The 22,816-nt window shown below is 36.7% G+C and overlaps 1 protein-coding gene across 1 annotated transcript in view; it reads right to left on the bottom strand.

Moving 5' to 3' along the window:
* The window catches only part of LOC143231877 (disintegrin and metalloproteinase domain-containing protein 10-like), a 155,313-nt gene that overhangs the window by 51,519 nt on the left and 80,978 nt on the right, over nucleotides 1–22,816 (bottom strand). The window contains exon 2 of the mRNA XM_076466649.1: nucleotides 21,976–22,108. Within this exon, the coding sequence (XP_076322764.1) occupies nucleotides 21,976–22,108 (133 nt within the window). The remainder of the gene's footprint in view (nucleotides 1–21,975; nucleotides 22,109–22,816) is intronic.

The raw sequence follows: 22,816 nt of genomic DNA, 5'->3' as shown, positions 1-22,816 counted from the left end.
TAAAAGAGTAGCCCAAGAGTTGGCGGTGGGTGGTGATGACTAGCTGTCTTCCCTCTAGTCTTACACTGCTAAATTAGGGACGGCTTGCGCAGATAGCCCTCGTGTAGCTTTGCGCGAAATTCAAAAACAAACAATTTGCCTCCTTGTGGCACAGTGGCATACATGAGGACTTACAACGCTTATGTAGCTTTGTGCTAACCTTCAAATGATAATTTACAACTCTAATCAATAAACTATCTTAGAAAGCTTTTTATCACATTTTTCTTATTTTTGAGATTAAGATATTCTTGATATTTCATAAGTTCTGTTTGATTTCTCTCTAAAAACAAACAAACAAAAACATCTATAAGTAACCAAAACCTAGCGGCATAGAAAACATCGAGTGGTAAGGGAACGTTATACACATTAACTTCAAATAACGAATATGTAAAACAAACAAACAAAAACACTCAGAAGTAATCAAAACCTAGAGAGTTACAAAACATTAAGTTGTAAAGGAGGGGTATATACATTAACTCCAAATAACGAATATCTATAACTAACAAACACACCTATAAGTAACTAAAAAATGGCGTCACAGAAACCATCAAATTGTAAAAAACTAGCACACATTAACTTCAGATAACGAATACATGGAAAAACATCTATAAATAACGAAAGCGATCTGGAAAAAATCCTCGTTGTAATAGAACCGTATGCATTAGATTCAAATAACGAATTTTTTTTAAACAAAACAAACAAAAACACTTTTAAGTAACCAAAACTTAACGGCATAAAAAACACCAAGTATGAAACAAATGGTACACATTAACTTGAAATAATCGAATATTTAAAGAATGGAATTTGAGGTAAAAGCCTTACAAAAACAAACATTCATGAACTACACAGTAAATCTGTAATATTCCAACCAGCCTGATATTGAAAAAACTTGGTGGATACTCAATATGGTAATTATGAGGCGGTCCGCCAGTTATGTTATAACCTATCCTGTAACTGCCAAACCAATATACAGTTAATTATAGAAGATGTCCTAAATACAAGGACATCAAAATACAATAAGTCAAAACAAACTAACAGACAAGCATCACTACTACCTACACCAGTAACACATAATACACTAGCACCTACTACAACCTACACTTATTAGCAGGATCACAACCACTAAATCAGGAAACGCTAATTCCAACAAAATAAATCCAAAAATAACCAAACCATTCAACTGTTAACAAACCAAATCCAGAAATAACCAAACCGTTCAAATACCAACAAAGCAAATCCAGAAATAACCAAACCGTTCTTTTCCAGCAAAGCAAATCCAGAAATAAGCAAACCATTCAACTGTCAACAAACCAAATCCAGAAATAACCAAACCGTTCAAATGCCAACAAAGCAAATCCAGAAATAAGCAAACCATTCAACTGTCAACAAACCAAATCCAGAAATAAGCAAACCATTCAACTGTCAACAAACCAAATCCAGAAATAACCAAACCATTCAACTGTCAACAAAGCAAATCCAGAAATAAGCAAACCATTCAACTGTCAACAAACCAAATCCAGAAATAATCAAACCGTTCAAATGCCAACAAAGCAAATCCAGAAATAAGCAAAACATTCAACTGCCAACAAAACAAATCCAGAAATAACCAAACCATTCAACTGCCAACGAAGCAAATCCAGAAATAACCAAACCATTCAAATGTACAACAACAAAACAAACAAATCCTAGAAATTCCACAAACAAATTATCTTAAAGCCGAACCAAATTCCATTTTTGAAGCAACTAAAAATATATTCTTAAAACTTACACAACATTAAAATAAAGTTCCAAAACTACAGACGCTTCACACATGCAACAAAAAAAACTAAGCAACATCTACTTGTTACTCCACACTATACGATTATCTTTAAACTCAAAAACACACAATTAATTAATAAATTATACGAAAACAAGTAACAAAATCAAAGTGATCTTATTCCAGGGTTTTACATACACCGGCCATAGGATAACATCTGTAATCTAAGGATAGCGGGTTCGAATCCCCGTCACATCAAACATGCTTGTCCTTTCCGCCGTGGAGGCGTTATAAGTTTACGATCAATCCCACTATTCGTTGGTAAAAGAGTAGCCCAAGAGTTGGCTGTGGGTCGTGATGACTAGCTATCATCCTTCTAGTCTTACACTGCAGCCCCCCGCTAGTTCAGAGGTAAGTCTCCGGATTTGCAACGCTAAAATCAGGGGTTCGATTTCCCTTGGTAGGCTCAGCAGATAGCCCGATGTGGCTTTCTATAAGAAATACACACATATACTGCAAAACTAGGGACGACTAACGCAGCTAGCCCTCGTGTAGCTTTGCGCGAAATTCGAGAACAAACAAACAGGATAACAATTTCGGAAATGGTCCTGAAAAGGACAAGATAAACACGAAATAAAATAAAAGACTACATGCCTTAACTTAAAATAACAGTCAGGAACAAAGTAAAGGTGAACTATGAACCTGGCCCTCACAAGTCCACACACACAACCTGAATTATGATGCTGCTCTGAACAAACAGGAACTCTATTTCCGACAGTCTCTTTATCTATCATTTTGTAGATCGTTCTTTTGTTTACGAAATCAGTGTACACTGTAAAACTGTTCACTTGCTTACGAAGTCACTATACACTATAAAACTATTCCTTACTGATTGAAATAACTAGAGTTTAAAACGTTTTTTTAAATTAATGACAAGTGTAAAAATGTGTTATTTCCTGAGTGCATGTGATACTTATGTTTATTTTTAAGATCTATTCGTCTACTTCATTTTTATCTATCTATCATTCTACCTTACTGTTTGTATATTTCCTTACCAGCAGTCCACTAATCTGTCTATCAACATTTCCAAATACGTCAGTTATTACCTACTAACACTGTAGTTAATTGCGTGGTAACAGAGTAATGTAAAACCAATAGATGGGTGCTTTTCCGTCTTCAAGTGTGCATAGATGCATGCACATACACACTGTACCAGATGTACTATCTTAAATACGGTAATAACAAGCCTGGACCATGCAGGATACGTCTCTTTAATTTACGTCATACAGATGTATAGTAAGAAAAGCTTCCTTCCGATACGCTCAGTGTTAGTCGATTTATTGAATTGTAATTAAATCTATTTGACGCTGTCATAAAATTGAGCAAAATCCTTAGGTATTGGAGACTGAAATATTCTGCATATTTCTCGACAGATACTACAAAGAAAAGCCGCTTTTTAAAGCACGTGTTCATATTATAAATTAACGTCATATTAATGATGTCAGGCATAAACATTAAAATGATGATTTACAATAATTTTTCAGTGTTTTCCGAAAACCATTCGTATTTTATGTACTACTTTGGTTACCAAACTAGAAGGCATTTATACTGTATAAGTCTGCGCTTTTCGTTGTGTTTTTTAAAAAAGAAAATAGACATGCATTTATTGCCATAAGCCTTTTTCTGTCTCCTTGTGGGATTCAATTATTCTAAATGCATGTTGACAAGATTTATATACTTTTCGAAGTAATATTAGATTAAAAAGCATTAATAAATCTTCCCATCAGACTTAAAACATCTCTAAATATCGGGATTTATACTTGAAATTTTATCGGAAGGTTCAATATCTTAATTTAAAAACACACAAACAATGGATTTGGATTTTGTGTTACTTTTTGTTCTCAAGACTACGTACCAAAATGTATTTGGTCCTGATCTTCCAGAAAGGAATCGTCACGTTTCTTTTACATATTTTATAATTTCGCGCAAAGATACTGGAGGGCTATCTGCGCTATTCGTCCCTAATTTAGCAGTGTTAGACTAGAGGGAAGGCAGCTAGTCATCATTGCCCACTTGAGCTACTATTTTACTAACAAATAGTGGGATTTACCGTCACATTATAACGCCCCCACGGCTGAAAGGGCGAGCATGTTTGGCGCGACGGGGATGCGAACCCGCGACCCTCAGATTACGAGTCGTACGCCTTAACACGCTTGGCCATGCCGGGCCCTACCAATAAAAGATTGGCTTGTTATCACCGGTAACTTGATTTTTTAATAACGGTAATTTCACTTTATGTAAGCCATTCATTAAAGTAAGAAGTTTAGAAGAAATATCGTCCTTATCTGTCGCGTGATTTATAGTTTAAGCCTATAAATGTTCTTTATTTTTTGATATATATATATACATAAATTTTACATCAAAAATTAATTATGTATGTAGATACGTTACAGTCGATCTTCTATGGCTCCGTAGTAACTCTGGGGGATTGTAACGTTAAATATCGAGTTTTGATATTCGTGGTGGACATAGCACAAATAGCCCATGCCTAGCTTTGTGTTTAAGAACAGAATAAACAATCAAAAAACAATAATACAATATCTTAACCCCCCCAATGGTACAGTAACATCTTTGCTGACATAAAAAGCTAGAAACCGGGTTTCGATATCCCTTGATGGAAAGAGCACAGATAGACAATTGTGTAGCTCTGTGTTCCACTTGTGAAAAACAAACAAAACAACCTCTTAAGCAACTGTGAAACGCTAAAATTAAAACTTCGTTTGTTCTCTTATTCATACTAACAAGGATTCCTGGGTCTACATTAGTTAAATGCATTTCCTTCATACAAAAAAAAATGTTTCTCGTACTCGGTCAGCACCAATGCGTTTTTTATTCTATTGAACTAGCTCAGTGTGTGTGGAAGTCAAAACTCAATTCAAAGACACATGAGTTCCGATTTTTAAAAAAAAACCTCTAATGTTTGTTACAGACTGAACAAGCGTATTTCAGGTTTAGCTTCGTGATCAGGCAATCACTTAAGTATAATCTGAACGTTAGTGAGAACGACTAGCGCAGATAGCATTCTTGCTTCTTGTTAGGATATTCGTTTGTTTTGAATTTTCGCGCAAAGGTACACGAAGGCTATCTGCGCTAGTCGTCCTTAATTTAGTAGTGTAAGACGAGAGGGAGGGCAGCTAGTTATCACCACCCACCGCCAGCTCTTGCGTTACTCTTTTACCAACGAATAGTGGGATTGACCGTTACATATAATGCCCCCACGGCTGAAAGGGAGAACATATTTGGTGTGACGGAGATTCGAACCTGCGACTCTCAGATTACGAATTGGGCGCCCTAACCATCTGATCATGCCAGGCCTGTTAGGGTTAGGAGCCAGCATCATAAACTGGGCTGAATTTTAAAAGCTTCTGTCAAACATTTGTTACTGTTACTTGCAGGTAAAGGACCTGAGTCGCACAGAAATAGAAAAGACAACGGCTTGAAAATAGTCACCCACGCAAACACTCACAGGCAAAATGCACTGCACGATTATTTCTAGTTTTCAATCATGAAATGCGCTCGTGTAGAAACACTGAATGTTTTTAAAACGGGGAAATATCTGGATTCGTTTTTCGCGTGTTCACTCTCTTGGGTTGTGATAGAAACTTACATCATCAAGAGATGTGATCAGCCCATCGAGTTTGGTATTAGTCCGCACTATGGATTATCAAATGAGTATAGTTTAAACACAGTGAGATCCACGTTCTGATTCCATCTAGGGAATAACACCTGACCTTCCCAAATCCCAAAAAAAGATATAGATCCCGGTCAAAATCAAATGATTATCTTCAGGGAGGAAGAGATTTACATACCATATGACTTTCTCAGATCTACATCAAGATCAAATTATTTTGTCTACAATGAGACGAGCACTGGCCTATTTTATCCAACATGAATTGTGCTGTTTCATTGGAAAATAGATTATTCGATGCGTCTGAAAAAGATGCCGACAGAGGTCCTCTTCATTGGGCAACGAACGTAAGCTACCCAACACTGTTGTTCGAATTTGAGAACTAAGATGACGAATTATGGAGTATCTCTTAACAAAGAAGTCAGTTTTCCACGAAAGATGCAGGACTGAATGTACCAATGATAAAAAACACAGAAAAACGTATTTGGAAGTAATACAAGGTTGGAAAGCACACGCAATACAGTACTGAATGATCCCTCAGCACTTGGTTATCAGATGAAGCTTAGATTCACTACAGAAATTCCAAATCTTTCTTTATCAATCGGAAGTAAAGAGACAAAAAGAGAGATTGCATTCTCATTTTCATTTATAACGAAGATTAATAAATTTATGTGTGCCAAAATTATAAGTAAGTAATTGGCGAGAAGATGTTCTTAATGCTCCATAGTATATAAACCATTACCAATGATTTCTGATATTACAGAAACTGTATGGGTGCTTACTTGTTGTGGGAACAGTTCCCCAAAGGGCATTTGGTGTTCATTTTTTCCAAAATGGGAGATTTTATTACTTCAAAGTTTTGTTAAAACGATAGAAACAGCTTTTAGCACACCATGGTACAAAGAATGCTCTCGCCTACAAGAGATCCGCGGTAAGTCTTCGGATTTAAATGCTAAAATTAGAGGTTCGATTTCTCTCGGTGGACACAGCAGATAGCCCAGCACGGATTTGTTATAAGAAAACACGCAAGAGTGAATATCTGAAGTAAAATAATACAGGACCTCAGAAAGTCTACTGTGCTGGAGGTTTCTATCCGGATCTTAGACTAATGACAGAATTACTGACTAAAGGTTCCAGTGTTTCATCAGATAATTCTAAAAATACGGATAATGGTGGAAACCACCCTCTACTTTTAAAACGTTTCAACACAGAAGGTATCAGTATTTGAGTTGTTTGCTTGTTTGAAATTACACACAAAGCTACACAATGTGTTAACACAAAAAGCTACACAATGTGTTATCTGTGCTCTGGCCACCACAGGTATCGATTTTATTATGTTATTATGTTCTTGACTTGGTTTTGATGGGTTTTGTTATATTTTTGACATCATAATTCTTTTAACTGAAAACAGATAAAAACTTAATTTTATATAATTCCATCATAGGATGCCGAATATACGTACAGTGCAAAAATTTGGTATATTTGTACTAAATTTCATGTTAATCTTGAAGAAACAAATTTGTTTTTAATCTGCAGAAACCTTGACAGCAGCCACCACGTGATGTACATAGTGCTCAAAATATTATTAAACTGGCCGGGCTCGGTACGGCCAGATGGTTAAGGCACTCGACTCGTAATTCGAGGATAGCGTGTTCGAATCCCGGTCGCACCAAACATGCTCGCTCTCTCAGCCGTGGGGGCGTTATAATGTGACGGTCAATCCCACTATACGTTGGTAAAAGAGTAGCACAAGAGTTGGCAGTGGGTGGTGATGACTAGATGCTTTCCCTCTAGTCTTACACTGCTAAATTAGGGACGGCTAGCACAGATAGCCTTCGTGTATCTTTGCTCGAAATTAAAAAACAAATATACTATTAAAATCTTCGTTTTTGTGACTGAGCCAAACACCTCTGTCAGTACTTGGTGTCCTGAACCACACGTAAGTATTCATTGTTTATTTAGGAACATTGTTTCAACTTCAGATAGAGATATAAAATTTACGATGCATTATTTTTAAAGTATGTACTGGAGGACAACGCGAGTATATACTTTGTTTGTTTTGAATTTCGCCGAAAGCTATCTGCGCTAGCCGTCCCTAATTTAGCAGTGTAATACTAGAGGGAAGGTAGCTAGTCATCACCACCCACCGCCAACCCTTGGGCTACTCTTTTACCAACAAATAGTGGGATTGACCGTGACATTATAACGCCCCCACGGCTGAAAGGGCGAGCATGCTTGGTGGAACGGGGATTCGAACGCGCGATCCTCGGATTAAGAGTCGAATGCCTTAACCACCTGACCATGTCGGGCTTTGGTTTGTTTTAAATTTCGCGCAAAGCTATACGAGGCTATCTGCGCTAGCCGTTCCTAATTTAGCAATGTAAGACCAGCGGGAAGGCAGCTAGTCATCACCAGCCACTGCAAACTCTGAGGCTACTCTTTTCCAACAAATAGTGGGATTGATCATCACTTTATAACGGACCCACGGCTGAAAGGGTGAGCATGTTTGGTGTGATGGGTAATAGTATGTACTTTAAGGCAATTCATTTTATTTTTATTAATTATTAATATGTTCTTTAAAAAACTAATGTTTTTAACATTTTTAGCAAATCATTCTTGTTTTATTCTAAATAAATAAGTTTCGGTGTATTATTTCATTTTATCATTTGTGTGCGGTCTATGATAAATTTATAAGACACCTAAACTTTCCTAGAAAGAATAACAGGTGGTTCAAATATATAAGATTTATATGTTTTTCTCTTCATCACTACTGCGCATTGAATTAGAACAATTATAGAAACGTAAGACCGCGTTCTCTAAAAAATGATAAATTTTAGACGTTAAAATATAGTCACTGACATGAAAAACATCAATAAAACAGGCAGAACGTACTTGGATACCACATTCTCTGATAAGGTTCAACTAACGTCATTTTTCTGAATTAATGATCACCTGAGAAGAACGAACTCTTTTGGTGGAGGTAATACGTTCAGTAATATAAGTAACTGAATTAAATTCATTAATAAACCTAGACACAAATGGTATTACAAGCCTTACTGGCTAGCACAGATCTCATGTATGTAAAATGTATGAATTTGGTAAAAGTGGTTATAAGGCACATTGTGTTGTCCCCGCGTGGTTAAGATTCTCGACTCGTAATCTGAGGGCCGCAGGTTCGAATCCCCGTCACACCAAACATGCTCGCCCTTTCAGCCGTGAGGTCGCTATAATGTTACGGTCAATCCCACTATTCGTTGATAAAAGAGTAGCCCAAGAGTTGGCAGTGGGTGGTGATGACTATTTGCCTTCTCTCTAATCTTACACTGCAAAATTAGGGACGGCTAGTGCAGATAGTCCTCGTGTAGCTTTGTGCAAAATTCGAAAAACAAACAAAGACTTTGATTCTTTGTACGGCAATAAAACATTACTTTTCAGTTTTTATACATGTAAAGTTATTTATTTCCGGTACTTTCCGCTTGATGGCGCTACAAACGCTACGTGTGTTTTATTTTATCAATGATATTTTGAAACTTTGTCATTTCGGTTTCTTTTGCATATTTATCGATACGTATTTCTTAGACATTTGTGTCTATATAATAAAGCTTGTGAGAAATAATGGTCGAGGCATTCCAGTTAAAAGTTTAATCACTACTGTTCTTTAACCTGCATCCAGTGGTGGCTCCATGGTAAACTCAAAGCTCTGAGATTCAGGGTTCTATCTCTGTAGTGAGTGCAGAACAAACACTTAATCTTCATTGACTGGGACACGTCCAGGTATAAAACTCGGCCATTAGAAAACAATGCCAGTATATCAGCAAATTAAGAGGACGTTTTATACACGCCTAAAAGTTTTAGATTAATGCCGGTAAATTAGAAACTGAAAACTTTTGTTTGTTATGAAAATGTTTGTTTGTTATGCATAAGGCCTTTAATGGACTATCTGTAATTCACTGATTGATTGTTTTGAATTAAGCACAAAGCTACACAATCTGTGCTCTGCCCACCACGGGTATCGAAACCCGGTTTCTAGTAGTGTGAGTCCACAGGTATACCGTCGTGCCTCTGTGTAGCGTTATCTGTAACATATCAGTCACAGGGATCTAACTCCGGACATTTACAACTGAGTCATCAGAGACTAAATGAAAAAAATGGTTATATAAATACTTGAAAATTATACTTTCGTGCAAGCATATAATAAAAATGCAAAATGTTCTTTGCACATGCTAGTTGCGCGTCAGTTAACACTAAAATAACAACGGCTGTGTTACTTACACAGTACCTCAACGTCATTGTCAAGAAGTACTTTTGTCCCTTTTCGTCTGGTAATGAAAACGTAAGTCAGCATAAGATAGTGGTACATGATATCTCCACCATTAATGTATTAAGCCTATTATTACCTACAAGAGTAGCATGAATTCAGATACATTTTTACGTCATAAACAACTGTACTCCATTTCGACTTAAGAGTATTGTTCCATTTATACGTTTGTATACGTACGTTCAAGTCGTGGCGCAGACATCGTCCTGTATTCACTCAGAAGACACATCAGTCCTAAAACGATTGTCGTGTAATTATCTTTGACACGTAATAAATGATATGAGTTGTACCATTCCAATGAAGAGAACTCACGCTGAAACGGTTACTTACGAGTTCTGATGTAGTTTCTGTGTTTAACTACAGTGAGCTATATCTTCACAGAAATCGTAACTAAAGTTGGCTCAAAGTAACTCAGCTGTGGAAATCAAACCAAAATCATCTAGCGGATAAGAACGCAATGATAAGTCCGTATGGCAACGAGAGATAAACTTAATCACGGATACAGAAGCTAATCGTAATTCCTGATGGAGGTATTACGAATTGAGTGTTAAATAAGGTTTACTTGTAATATGAAGAGACGAAACTTGGATCAGATTAATACAAACGTAAGAATTCATATTAAAATCGAGGAACGAAGTTTTAAGTCCTAATTTAAAACAGATCGGATACTCGTTTTTATTCACAAGACACAAATACTGTTCATATCAAAAGTTATTTTTGTCTTTAAAATATAACTTATTAGAATCTTCAAAGTTGCCTATAACAATGTGTTAGGGATAAGAAACGTAAAAACAAACACATACAAACAAATTTTTTCAAGCAACGACAGCATCCAATCCAAATTCATTTTTTACCCCAGTTAAAAAACCTTAAAGGTTTTAACTTTGAAGAATTTCAAGAGTAAAGCATGTTGCCTCTTATTTCTTCCGTTTTTTCTCACCAGTAATGACAATGGTTTCCAATGTACCTCACTTTCATTGCTGGCTTGTAAAATCACTTTAAACTATTGTTAGAGCGGCTGAATTTCACTGCCATTAAGATAGTGCGTTTGTACCCTCTAATGCTCTTTGTATCTTTTCTGAAGCTTGGCAGGCCCAGCATGGCCAAATGTGTTAAGGCGTTCGACACGTAGAGGGTCGCGGGTTCGAATCCCGATCGCACCAAACATGCTAGCCCTTTCAGCCGTGGGGTCGTTATAAGTGACGATCAATCCCACTATTCGTTGGTAAAAGAGTAGCCCAAGTGTTGGCGGTGGGTGGTGATGACTAGTTCCCTTTCCTCTAGTCTTACACTGCTAAATTAGGAACGGCTAGCGCAGAGAGCTCTCGAGTAGCTGGCGCGAAATTCAAAACAAACAAACAATCTGAAGCATATATACAATAGCTCAAAGACTCTTGCATAATTCTCTAAAATATTTCAATAAGAATTGGCACAAAAATGACTTAATGTGTGATCTCGACAGATATCACGTACATGATGTAAATGGTACTAAATACCTCTCCCCTTTTAACATATATTTAAGAAATGTAACACAAGCTGGCCACTATGCACTAGACACTTAGTCCTTGTTTCTTTTTATTTTTATAATTATTATTTTCTTTTTTTAATCATTATTATTATTTTTATTTTCTTCTCTTTTTGAATTATTATTCAAGTATTGAATAATAATAATTATTATTACTTTCTTTTCTGTGTGAGTGTTTGTGTTACTACAAGTAGTAGTAGCATTCTCTCAATCGAGAAAAAGGAGAAAAAATACAAAAAAAAAATATATATATATGAAAATAAAAAAAAAAAAAAATTAAATGGAAAAAAAAAAAAAAAAACTCCTTGTTCGTCCGTGCATGGACTGAGCCCTGAAATGGACCTGAGTATGATGTTATACTTTTACTCTGGCCCAAAGCTTTAAAAAAAAAAAAAAAAACCCTAAAGACAGACGCTATAATCGTTCGGGAGGGAGGAAGAGGTCAAATGTACCTGACCCTCCTGGGTATTTAACAACATCAATACCCAAATACCCACACAGTCAAACTCGAACTCGAACTCATGGTTGCTCAGCTGTAAGTCTAAGAGCGTTTAACCCTAAAAATAAAGTTTCAATACCTGTGATAGCCTACTGTGTGGCTCTGTGCTTAAGTTCAAGAACCAGCAAATAAATAAACCTGAAACCTCCTGACGGTGAAACCAATATACTCAAGTTTTTTAACTTCTACATGCGTAAAGAAAAATCACAAAAAACTTCAGCATAGAATATCTGTTGTTCGTTGAAATGTAGTTATTAGTCAGTTTTGTATTTTAAAAGTAAGCTTATGTTGCACCTGTGGCTAGCTATATGAAATGGTGTATAAAACATCGGCATGGTCAAGTGGTTAAGGCGTTCGACTCGCAGTCTGAGGGTCGCGGGTTCGAATCCCCGTCACACCAAACATACTCGCCCTTTTAGGTGTGGGGGCGTTGTAAAGTGAGAATCAATCCCATTATTCGCCGGTAAAAGAAAAGCCCAAGTTTTGGCGGTGGGTGGTGATGACCAGCTGTCTTCGCTCTATTCTTACACTGCTAAATTAGGGACGGCAAGCGCAGATATTCCTCGTGTAGCTTTGCGCGAAATTCAAAAAACAAACAAATAAAACATCGATATTGGACAGAAAACTAGTGTTCGATAACAGAGAAGAAACCGTACCTCTGACACTTAATAGGGTCTGACTCCCTAGAGGTTTCAATGCATGATCCGATTTTTACACTTTCACATCTTAACAATAACATCGGACAACCCTGAAAACAATGAATCCACTCGTCTGAATTGAATAGTTTGTAACCACTTTATTAGAATCAACACACACACAAAACACATTTGTAGAAACCTTCGTCTGACACGTGACATGTCAGAAAAGTCTTATAAATGCAGAAATAAAGTCATATCGAGGTTAATCTGTAAACAATGACTTTTAAAGATTCATGACATTGATCTCCATTTTGCAAGGCTATCATTAGCAAAGGTAATTTTTCTGAAAAAATACTTAAAAAAAAGCGTATATGAACAGTTGCAATCGAAGAAAAAATACGCCCATCACTGAAAAAAAAATGTACTTGTCAACAACTGACACCAGGTCCAGCTGGAGCAGTGATTCCAGATTTTTATGTCAGACTTTGGAACCTGACTCAAACCCCTGACACATATTAGTTGTCTAAAAAACAACGAGCTGAAAGTGATTTATCTGAATAAAAAGGCAAATAAAAAAATAATAATAAATTTCAGTGGTGGCTATTGGAATACGTTGGTAACTCACCTCAATCGCCCTTCAATTTCTTTCCACATGAATAGGCATATCACAGGCTGGGGGTCAAATAAGAAATTTCGGAAGCAGTCCAACAGACTGTGATCTGGTGGACTGATTCTTTTGAGACTGGTGGTCAGGGTTTTAATATTTCCAATAATATCATGAAAAATACCAGCTCAGTCCATAAATTGTGAACACTGAATGACCGGAAGTGCGTAATGAGTGACGTTTTATCTTCTTTTCTGCAGTAATGACTGAAAGAAAATATGAAGAAAGTCACGTGATGCATTAAGTCTACTTTTGTTGTTATGACAGTAGAGGGCAGCTGCAGGTGGTGTAGCGTTGTAAATAATAGAGTACATCTAATGGTGGTATTTGGGTCCCTTTGCTGTTGTTTTATGTTTTTTTATTTAATTTCGCGCAAAACTACACGAGGGCTATCTGCGCTATCCGTCCCTAATTTAGCAGTGTAATACTAGAGGGAAGGCAGCTAATCATCATCATCCACCGCCAACTCTTGAGCGAGCCTTTTACCAACGAATAGTGGGATTTACTGACGTTATAACGCCCACACGGCTAAAATGGCGATCATTTTTTGTGACGGGGAATCGAAACTACGATCCTCAAATTACGAGCGCTCTGAGCACCTGGCCAGGTCGGGCCTATTTGAGTTATTTTATTATCTCAGAAAGCCGAGTTGGTAATGGTCATGTGCATCTAGTAAAGTTAATTTCCATCCTGGTGGACCACAGCTCTTTGAAAAACGATAACGGAACAACAATTACATAGTCTTAGATCGGTTTGAATAACAGGAAGATGACTTCCCAGTCTTTCTGACAGCAGGATTGTAATCCGACTTTGTTTCCTTGGAGTGAGATTACACATTGCATTAGCTATGATAATCATCTGTAGACACCTCTAGACAAACTGCTCTACCACATACTTGGAAAATCGACAATTGTCAAGCATGAAACCATATTAAGGTCTGTTGGAGTCGATTACACTTAGAGAAAAGACTCCTAAATCGACAAAAGGTGATATTAGTTGGAAGCCCTACAATAAAGTGACCAAGCAGGGCACATACATATATATATATAACTTGAAAGTTAACAATATTATTTTGTATCTTTGAGAATTTATTTTACCAAATTCGAATAACTAAAAAGTCAGATAAATTTCTAAAAAGATTTATAGATATGTGTATGTATGTGTGTGTGTTTGTAAACCTACAATAAATTGAATATAAAAGTTACAGTTGCGTTAAATTCACTAGATATGTTATTTTTAAAGGAAGGTTAATAATTCATATTGGTTGAGGTGCGCAATTCGTAATCTGAGGGTCGCGGGTTCGAATCTCCGTCGCCAGAAACGCTTGCCTTTCAAGCCGTGGTTGCTTTATAAAGTTACGGTCAATCACACCATTCGATAGTAAAATAGTAGCCCAAGAGTTGGAGTTGGTGGTGATAAATAGCTGCCTTCCCTCTCGTGTTACACTGCTAAATTGGTTAAGACTAGCGCAGACAGCCCTCGTGTAGCTTTGCGCGAAAAGTTAAAAAAACAACACATATTATAACGTATACGTTTTACAAAAGTTGTTTATTAGTTGACCATGGGTACCACTTCGGAATACAACCATAAAGTAATTTTCAGTATCAATTTAAGCATATTTTAAATCTCAAAATGTTTTTACAGCTAACTGGATTGAAAATTTGCGTGAAAAATACAGAATATTAAAATATGTTTAATTCGGTTTTAACGTCTCGGAAAAAAAAAACAACTTTAGTTGAGATACTGGTATGCAAAATGCCATTATATATTTCACGCACCAAGATATTGTTTTTGCGAAGATATGAAGTATCATAATTTCTATATAAATCAAGTTAATAATGAAAAGAGACAGAATGCAATGTTATTCGTCATATAAGAAATAGCACTGTACGTGTAAGCGAAAATTATAAATGGTTTGTTTTTGAATTGCGCGCATAGCTACACGAGAGCTATCTGCGCTAGCCGTTCCTAATTTTGCAATGTAAGACTAGAGGGAAGGCAGCTAGTCATCACCACCCACCGCCAACTCTTGAGCTACTTTTTTACCAACGAATAGTGGGATTTACCGTCACATTATAACGACCCCACGGCTGAAAAGGCGAACATATGTGGTGTGACGGGGATTCAAACCCACGACTCCCAAATTGTAAATGTAATATGATACATATTAAAATATGATCTTTCTCATGGATATAAAAATAGGGCCCGGCATGGCCAGGTGGGTTAAGGGGTGCGACTCGTAATCCGAGGGTCGCGGGTTCGCATCCCCGTCGCACCAAACATGCCTTTTCAAGCGTGCAGGCGTTATAATGTGACGGTAAATCCCACTATTCGTTGGTAAAAAAGTAGCTCAAGAGTTGGCGGTGGGTGGTGATGACTAACTGCCTTCCCTCTAGTCTTACACTGTTAAATTAGGGACGGCTAGCGCAGATAGTCCTCGAGTAGCTTTGTGCGAAATTAAAAACAAACAAACAAACAAAACATAAAAATATCGACTAATGTCGCTTCTAAATTCCTAGCACTCATAATATATTGCATTGCACGGTCTTTTCCACATCACATTGAATCCTTTTGACATCTTTAACGTATCAATTGAACTTTTTTTCTTATCACGTTTCACTCTTTCATAGACTTCTGATGCTCGTGTTATTGAAGCCAGAATTGGGTCATTCTTTCAATTTACAAAGTTATACCTTTTTGTTTGATGCTCAAATTGTTTCGTAAGTTAATGAAAATCATGTTTGATTAATCTTTATACCCCTGTTACTGGTTTCAGTCATTTTTTACAGCATATAATGCTCGTTAAAGTCGCAACACATATTTTCAAGCGTTGATGTGACACTCTGTATTTTGATCTGTGGCAAAACTACTAAACCAATCAGACACCGCCTTTAATTTTTAACTGTTGACCTGATGGAAGGCAACAAACCAGAAGAAACCTACCACCCAATAAAATACGTTAATTCAGAATTTCAAATATACAGACATATTTTAAGGACTAATGTTGGTGAATGTGTATACAAGCCTGAAATGAAATCTACATGTTGGTGGTGGTTTTTAGCGCACAGCCACACAACTGGCTATATGCGCTATTTAAACTTTGTGGGTGATAATTTATTTTGCTTTCCACACAAAGCTGCATTCGAGCTATCTGCTCTAGCCGTTCCCTGTTTAGTAACGAAAGACTAGAGGGAAGAGAGCTAGTCAATTACTGGACTACTCTTTTCACACCGATAACTGGGATTGACCATGACATAAAGACGCCCCCGAAAAGAGAAAGGGGTGAGCATGTTTGGTGTGACTGGGATTCGAACCCGCGACCCTCACAAAAATGGCAAATATGACATATAATTAAATTAAATAATTAGTGAAATACGATAAATGGTGCTTTGTTTGTTTGGAATAAAGCACAAAGCAACATAGTAGGCTCTCTGTGTTCTGGCCATCATAGGTGTCGGAACCCAGTTTCTAGTGGTGTGAGGGCGCAGACACACCGCTGTGCTACTGGGTGGGTAAATAGTGCTATTCTAAATCCTCAAAAAATGTTAGTAAACTCAACGTAGATCCCAGAAATATTATACGTGGATATAATATATAAATTAAACAATATAAAAATAACTTTAAAATATTAAGAAAAAACTTTAATTGGTACTGTTAATTTAAAATAATTTATTAATATCACTAATAAAATACAAATATAAAAATACCGGTTTAGTATCACCCACGATACTCTTTAGTTTTTACAACAAAACTGTTTTGAATAAAATTTACTTTAAAATATTAAAAGTCCCAAGTTTTTTAACCTTAATATTTCATATATCTTTCAAACTCCCTCTGTAGGTTAAACTGTGAAACATTTAATGTTTTAATTTTTAATTAATCAATCTATTTTCATAAAATAATATATATATAGTCTCTCTGGCTCTATATGTATATCAGTGTAGTGGTAGTTGTCTCTTTGTTCCTAGAGATGTTTTACGTTACAAATATTTGTAAAAAAACTTTATCGAGAAGCCGTGAAACCATTATATTGTTTCTTACTTGCTACTCTCCAACGAATTACATTCTTAAACGTTTTATCTTTGTTCCACTAGGTTTATACGGGCCCGGCCTAGCCAGGTGGGTTAAGGCGTTCGACTCGTAATCTTAGGGGCGTTATAATGTGACGATTAATCCCACTATTCGTTAATAAAAGAGTAGCCCAAAAGTTGGCGGCGGGTGATGATGACCTGCTGCCTTCCCTCTAATCTTACACTGCTAAATTAGGGACGGCTGGCGCAGATAGACCTAAAGTAGCTTTGCGCGAAATTCCAAAAAACAAAAAACAAAACAAACAAACAAATAGGTTTATGCGTTATTTAGCCATTTGGTAAACAAAATAATGACGACTGCGGTAACCGATAACTAGTAATTGCTGAATCTGTCCAATGTTCCATTACCATGCAACAGCTGTCTTGCTGGTCCCCGAAACAGAAATGCTGAAAGCTGTACATGTGTGCTAAAATTAATACAAGTCGATGACAGTGCACTTCTTAGTGAATCGTTCGTCTGTGTCAAAACAAGAAGAAAGAAGTGACAGAAAAAGAAAACACAAAATCTCAAACTTCCTGAAGAGAAATGATTTAGTATTAGACCATGCGTAAGTGAATCAGCTATGTTGAGCACTCTCACGAATTAAAGACAAAATTAATCGATTCAACTTCAAGAAAGTATTGGGTTTGGTTTGAATTTCGCGCAAAGCTACAGAGGGTTATTTGCGCTAGCCATCCCTAATTTAGCAGTATGAGACTAGAGGTAAGGTAGCTAGTCATCACCACCCACCGCCAACTCTTGGGCTACTCTTTTATCAACGAATAGCGAGATTAACCGTAACATTATAACGCCCCTCACGGCTGATAGGGCGAGTATGCTTGGTGTGACGGGGATGTGAGCCCGCGACCCTCAGATTGAGAGTCGAACGCCTTAACTACCTAGCCATACCGAGCCCGTCATGTATTGAAACTAATCGTTGCTCACAAACTGCGAAGAGACTGTGAAGAACTAGTTTTGATTTCAACAGCTTGACCGGCTGGCACAAATAAGAATGACAAAAAAAAAAACATGTTTTTTCCTAAAAATCCTCCCCGATGAGTTAGAGGTACGCCTGAAGGCTTATAACGCTAAATATCGGGTTTCGATACTCACAGCAGAAAAAAATATAGATGAACTCATTGTGTAGTTTTATGCTTAAAATAAACAAAACGAAATACACGTAAGTGCACATGTTGTGCATTGAAACTTCAATCGAATTTGTTAAGTTTCATTCAGAAACTATCAAACTGACAACAAGTAAACATCTGGGGTTGTGCATTGAAACTTCAATCGAATTTGTTAAATTTCATCCAGATTCTACCAAACTAACAGTGAGTAAACATCTGGGGTTTATACTTAATTTGTAAATGCGACAATAACCGTTTATAGTTTCTGACGTCACTGAATTAGAAGCGTACAGTCCTAGTATTCATGGGCTTTAATCCACATACTGCTCTAGGGAGTCTGTTTGTAATGTGAAATAAACACATTTTAGATGCAACATTACTTTCAGTGATTAAACTGGCTGTTATATGACGTCATCATAATTGTTTAATCTGAAAGTGCACGTGTGCTTTTATATTTCATTTGAGTTAACTGTTGGTGGTCTTCCAATCAGAGGTTTGTAATCCATGCAATTGCATTACCCCACGTGACTTCTCATATTCATTAATAAGCCTGATAAATTATATTTATTTTTATTAGGACTAACTGTATAAGTTAGTTTCTAATCTCTAACCATTCGTATTAGATGCTAATAGCAGTAAGAGAATGGTTATATCCTTTAGGGTTACAATAAGTTCGTTCGTTTGTCATTTGAAAGTGAATTACAGATGGTTGAGTACATTATAATAATTAAAATTTTAATATGCAAATCGGTAAGTCACATGAAACTACAACTGTGATAAAATCAAATCGATAAGTCACATGTAAACTACACTCGTAATAATTTCAAATCGGTAAGTCACATGAAAACTACAGCTGTAATAAAATCAAATCGGTAAGTCACATGAAAACTACAGCTGTGATAAAATCAAATCGGTAAGTCACATGAAAACTACAGCTCGTAATAAAATAAAATCGGTAAGTCACATGAAAACTACAGCTGTGATAAAATCAAATCGGTAAGTCACATGAAAACTACAGATGTAATAAAATAAAATCGGTAAGTCACATGAAAACTACAGCTGTGATAAAATCAAATCGGTAAGTCACATGAAAACTACAGCTGTAATAAATTAAAATCGGTAAGTCACATGAAAACTACACTCGTAATAAAATCAAATCAGTAAGTCACATGAAAACTACAGATGTAATAAACTCACGGTAAAACGACAAGTATCATGACAATATTTCAATATTGTTTAACGTTGCGTAGGTTGTGTGATGCCACCGAAAATTGATCGCTTTTAGCAACGGTTTCTAACAGCTGTTTCAGGAGTAAAATATTAATACACTCAAAACATAAAGATGTGTTCAGTTCACAGATTTATGATTTCTAAGACACTTTGTACTTAACGGCTTCTTGTAACAGGCGAGAAACTACAAACACAGGATTTGTTTTGGTTTTGAATTTCGAGCAAAGCCACTCTAGGACTATCTGCGCTAGTCGTCCCTAATTTAGCAGTGTAAGACTAGAGAAAAGGCAACTAGTCATCACCACCCACCGCTAGCTGTTGGGCTACCCTTTTACCAACGAATAGTAAGATTGGCTGTCACATTATAACACCCCCACGGCTGAAAGGGCGAGCATGTTTGGTGTGACGGAGATTCGAACCCGCGACTATCGGATTAAGAGTTAAGTGTCTTAACCACGTGGCCATGCCGGGCCTATCGAGAAAGAACTCCATCTCGAAAATCGATGTACAAGTCACATGTACACTAAATGCTTCTACGACACATCTGCTCAACATATCTCAAGCAGTTAGGAGAATGAAACGAGTGTTTATTACATCCCATGATATACATACTGATCAAGTCTCCAGACACATCGCTTACACATTTTTGTTAGATTAAGGTTTCGAAATGGACAATAGGAAACTGTCGTCCTCATACACTAGATAGATTATGGAAAGCATGCAAGACGAGGTAGTATGTTTTGGAAATGACAGCCTTACAACTGAGCCTTTTATAACGAAAGGTAAGCTGCAGGGCCATTGTCAAAATTCACGATAGTCGAACAGACAGCGGTTGTTGTTGCTTACTAAGAAAAGTTTCAAAATTAGCGACTTTTAAGACAGAAAAGGATAATCACCTGCTTGCATGCGTTACGTTAATATGATTTATTGCAATTACGTTTTGTTCTAAATAGCGCTTAGTAAGCAGTAGAACGCTTTATTTATCTTAGGATTACACATGAAGGCTAAACGTTCGTATCACTTCTCTACGATGTTTGCTTTCTTAAAAATTAAAAACATAAAGAGTTCAAGGTTTCCGAGTTACGTATATCAAAGCTGTTTGAGTAGTTCTTATAGGCTGTCCATCTAATCCGATAAAGGTAACTTTTTGTCACTTTCACAAAAGTTTCGATAAACTGGTATTAATAAAACGAGTAGGTTACAAGTCATTATACATGCCACTTAACAGTTTATAGACTTATAAATGTCTACATCCATCCACCTCGGAAAACGAAACACGTTACAAATGTCCCTATGTTTTAAAACCTTTCCTCCGGTATCTTATGAGAATATATTGAATAAGAATAAATCTGTTTCTCCTGGAACATTCACGACCCACACAGTAAAATAAAAAAAAACACACACAAAGCAAGGCTCTGATAGAAACAGTAAAGACTGTAAGTTGTTTATCAAACATTAAAATGTATCTCAAGACGGCTGGTTAATCTGAAAATGACCTAAGAAAGTCGAAACGTTCTTCTGTTCTTTATTTTAATTAAAGTTTTAATACCCATACCAGTCGTCTTGAGAAAACGTTTTTACTTCAAGTGGGTTTCTCATCATCACGAACATTAAAATGTTTCATCTGTTTGTCAATCAATCATCTTCTTCGCATCTTCCTTCTTCAACAACTAATATGATCGAAAATGAGTTGTATAGATTGAATCTCAAACATTTTGCTCCGAGCAACATTTAGGGTCAACGTTTTTATAACGTACACGAATGTTATGATCTATATAGTTATCAGTTTTTTTTAGTTCATGCTCTGCCTATAACATTCAGTACACTATATGCACGTCTTGTTATATCATGTGGTTTATCAAGGCCTGCAGTAGAGTAGAACAGATAAAGTTTATGAACTACGCCCTCTAGTGAGAGTGATGGCACCTTTCTATAAATCTCGTCTTCTCTTTGGATTACTGGTCTTTGTAGGCCTTACAATTATTTGACCAAAGTAAAAATATATCTTCAAACATACACCTAAGTGAAGATAAAGCTATGTAAATGGGCATATGTGTATAAGTCAAATAAGACTATTGAATATCAGATCCTTTAAGAAGATAATACATCACCAAACATCTAATTCAATTCGCATCTGTTTGAGAATATTGTTTCCAAACATGCCATTAAATATACATTCTTTTGCTAGTATTATATTACCAAATATACCACTAAATATACGTCATTTTGGTGGTATTACATTACCAAATATACCATTAAATACACATCCTTCTGGTAGTATTACATTACCAAATATACCATTAAATACACATCCTTCTGGTAGTATTACATTACCAAATATAACACTAGATATAAGTCCTTTTGGTATTATAACATTACCATTAGATACACATCCTTTGGATAGTATTACATTAACTCACCTGTTATTAACAGTAAAGTCCAGATGGATTTCCGTTTTTGGTGAACGTTTACTTCGACGATGTTGTTCTTGAAAGTCGTTGAGATTATAGAACACAGGATCAAACCGTCGGATGAAATCGTTGAGAACTAGACCTGCATAACAGCAAAAAAAAAGAACGACTAGAGTCGTTGCATGTTCCGGATTTAACAGTCACGGTTACTGGTTTTTATTGGACTCCGAGTGTTCACATGACTGTTTCATTATATGTTTTCTTTTATTTCTGTTGTTCAGTCTCCATTACAAACCTTAACGACTACGACTCTTTGACTCAAGTAGAAGCAAATATTACTTCGCTGGGCTTATTACTGTAAGGATCAGTAATATAACTCTCTACCTGAATGTACTGTACATGGCCACGCAGTTCAAGTGTTATCCCATTATCTTCACTGATTTAGGCTTGGGCAGGTGGCGCTAGTTTTGCCTGTCTGTTTTGGAATTTCGCACAAAGCTACTCGAGGGCTATCTGTGCTAGCCGTCCCTAATTTAGTAGTGTAAGACTAGAGGGAAGGCAGCTAGTCATCACCACCCACCGCCAACTCTTGGACTACTCTTTTACCAACTCTTTTTAGTGGGATTGACCGTCACATTATACACCCCCACGGCTGGGAGGGCGAGCATGTTTAGGGCGACGCGGGCGCGAACCCGCGACCCTCGGATTACGAGTCGCACGCCTTACGCGCTTGGCCGTGCCAGGCCCCCACTAGTTTTGCTAAAAATCCCCAATGTTATCTAATATACTGCACAATGTAACTATAGCAACGTGTGGAATAAACTTCGAATTATTATGATTAATACTAAGG

The sequence above is a fragment of the Tachypleus tridentatus genome, chromosome 11, assembly GCF_004210375.1.
Source record: "Tachypleus tridentatus isolate NWPU-2018 chromosome 11, ASM421037v1, whole genome shotgun sequence".
Classification (NCBI taxonomy): Eukaryota; Metazoa; Arthropoda; class Merostomata; order Xiphosura; family Limulidae; genus Tachypleus; species Tachypleus tridentatus.
The sequence above is the reverse complement of the archived record's forward strand: the minus strand, read 5'-3'. Positions and strand labels throughout refer to the sequence as shown.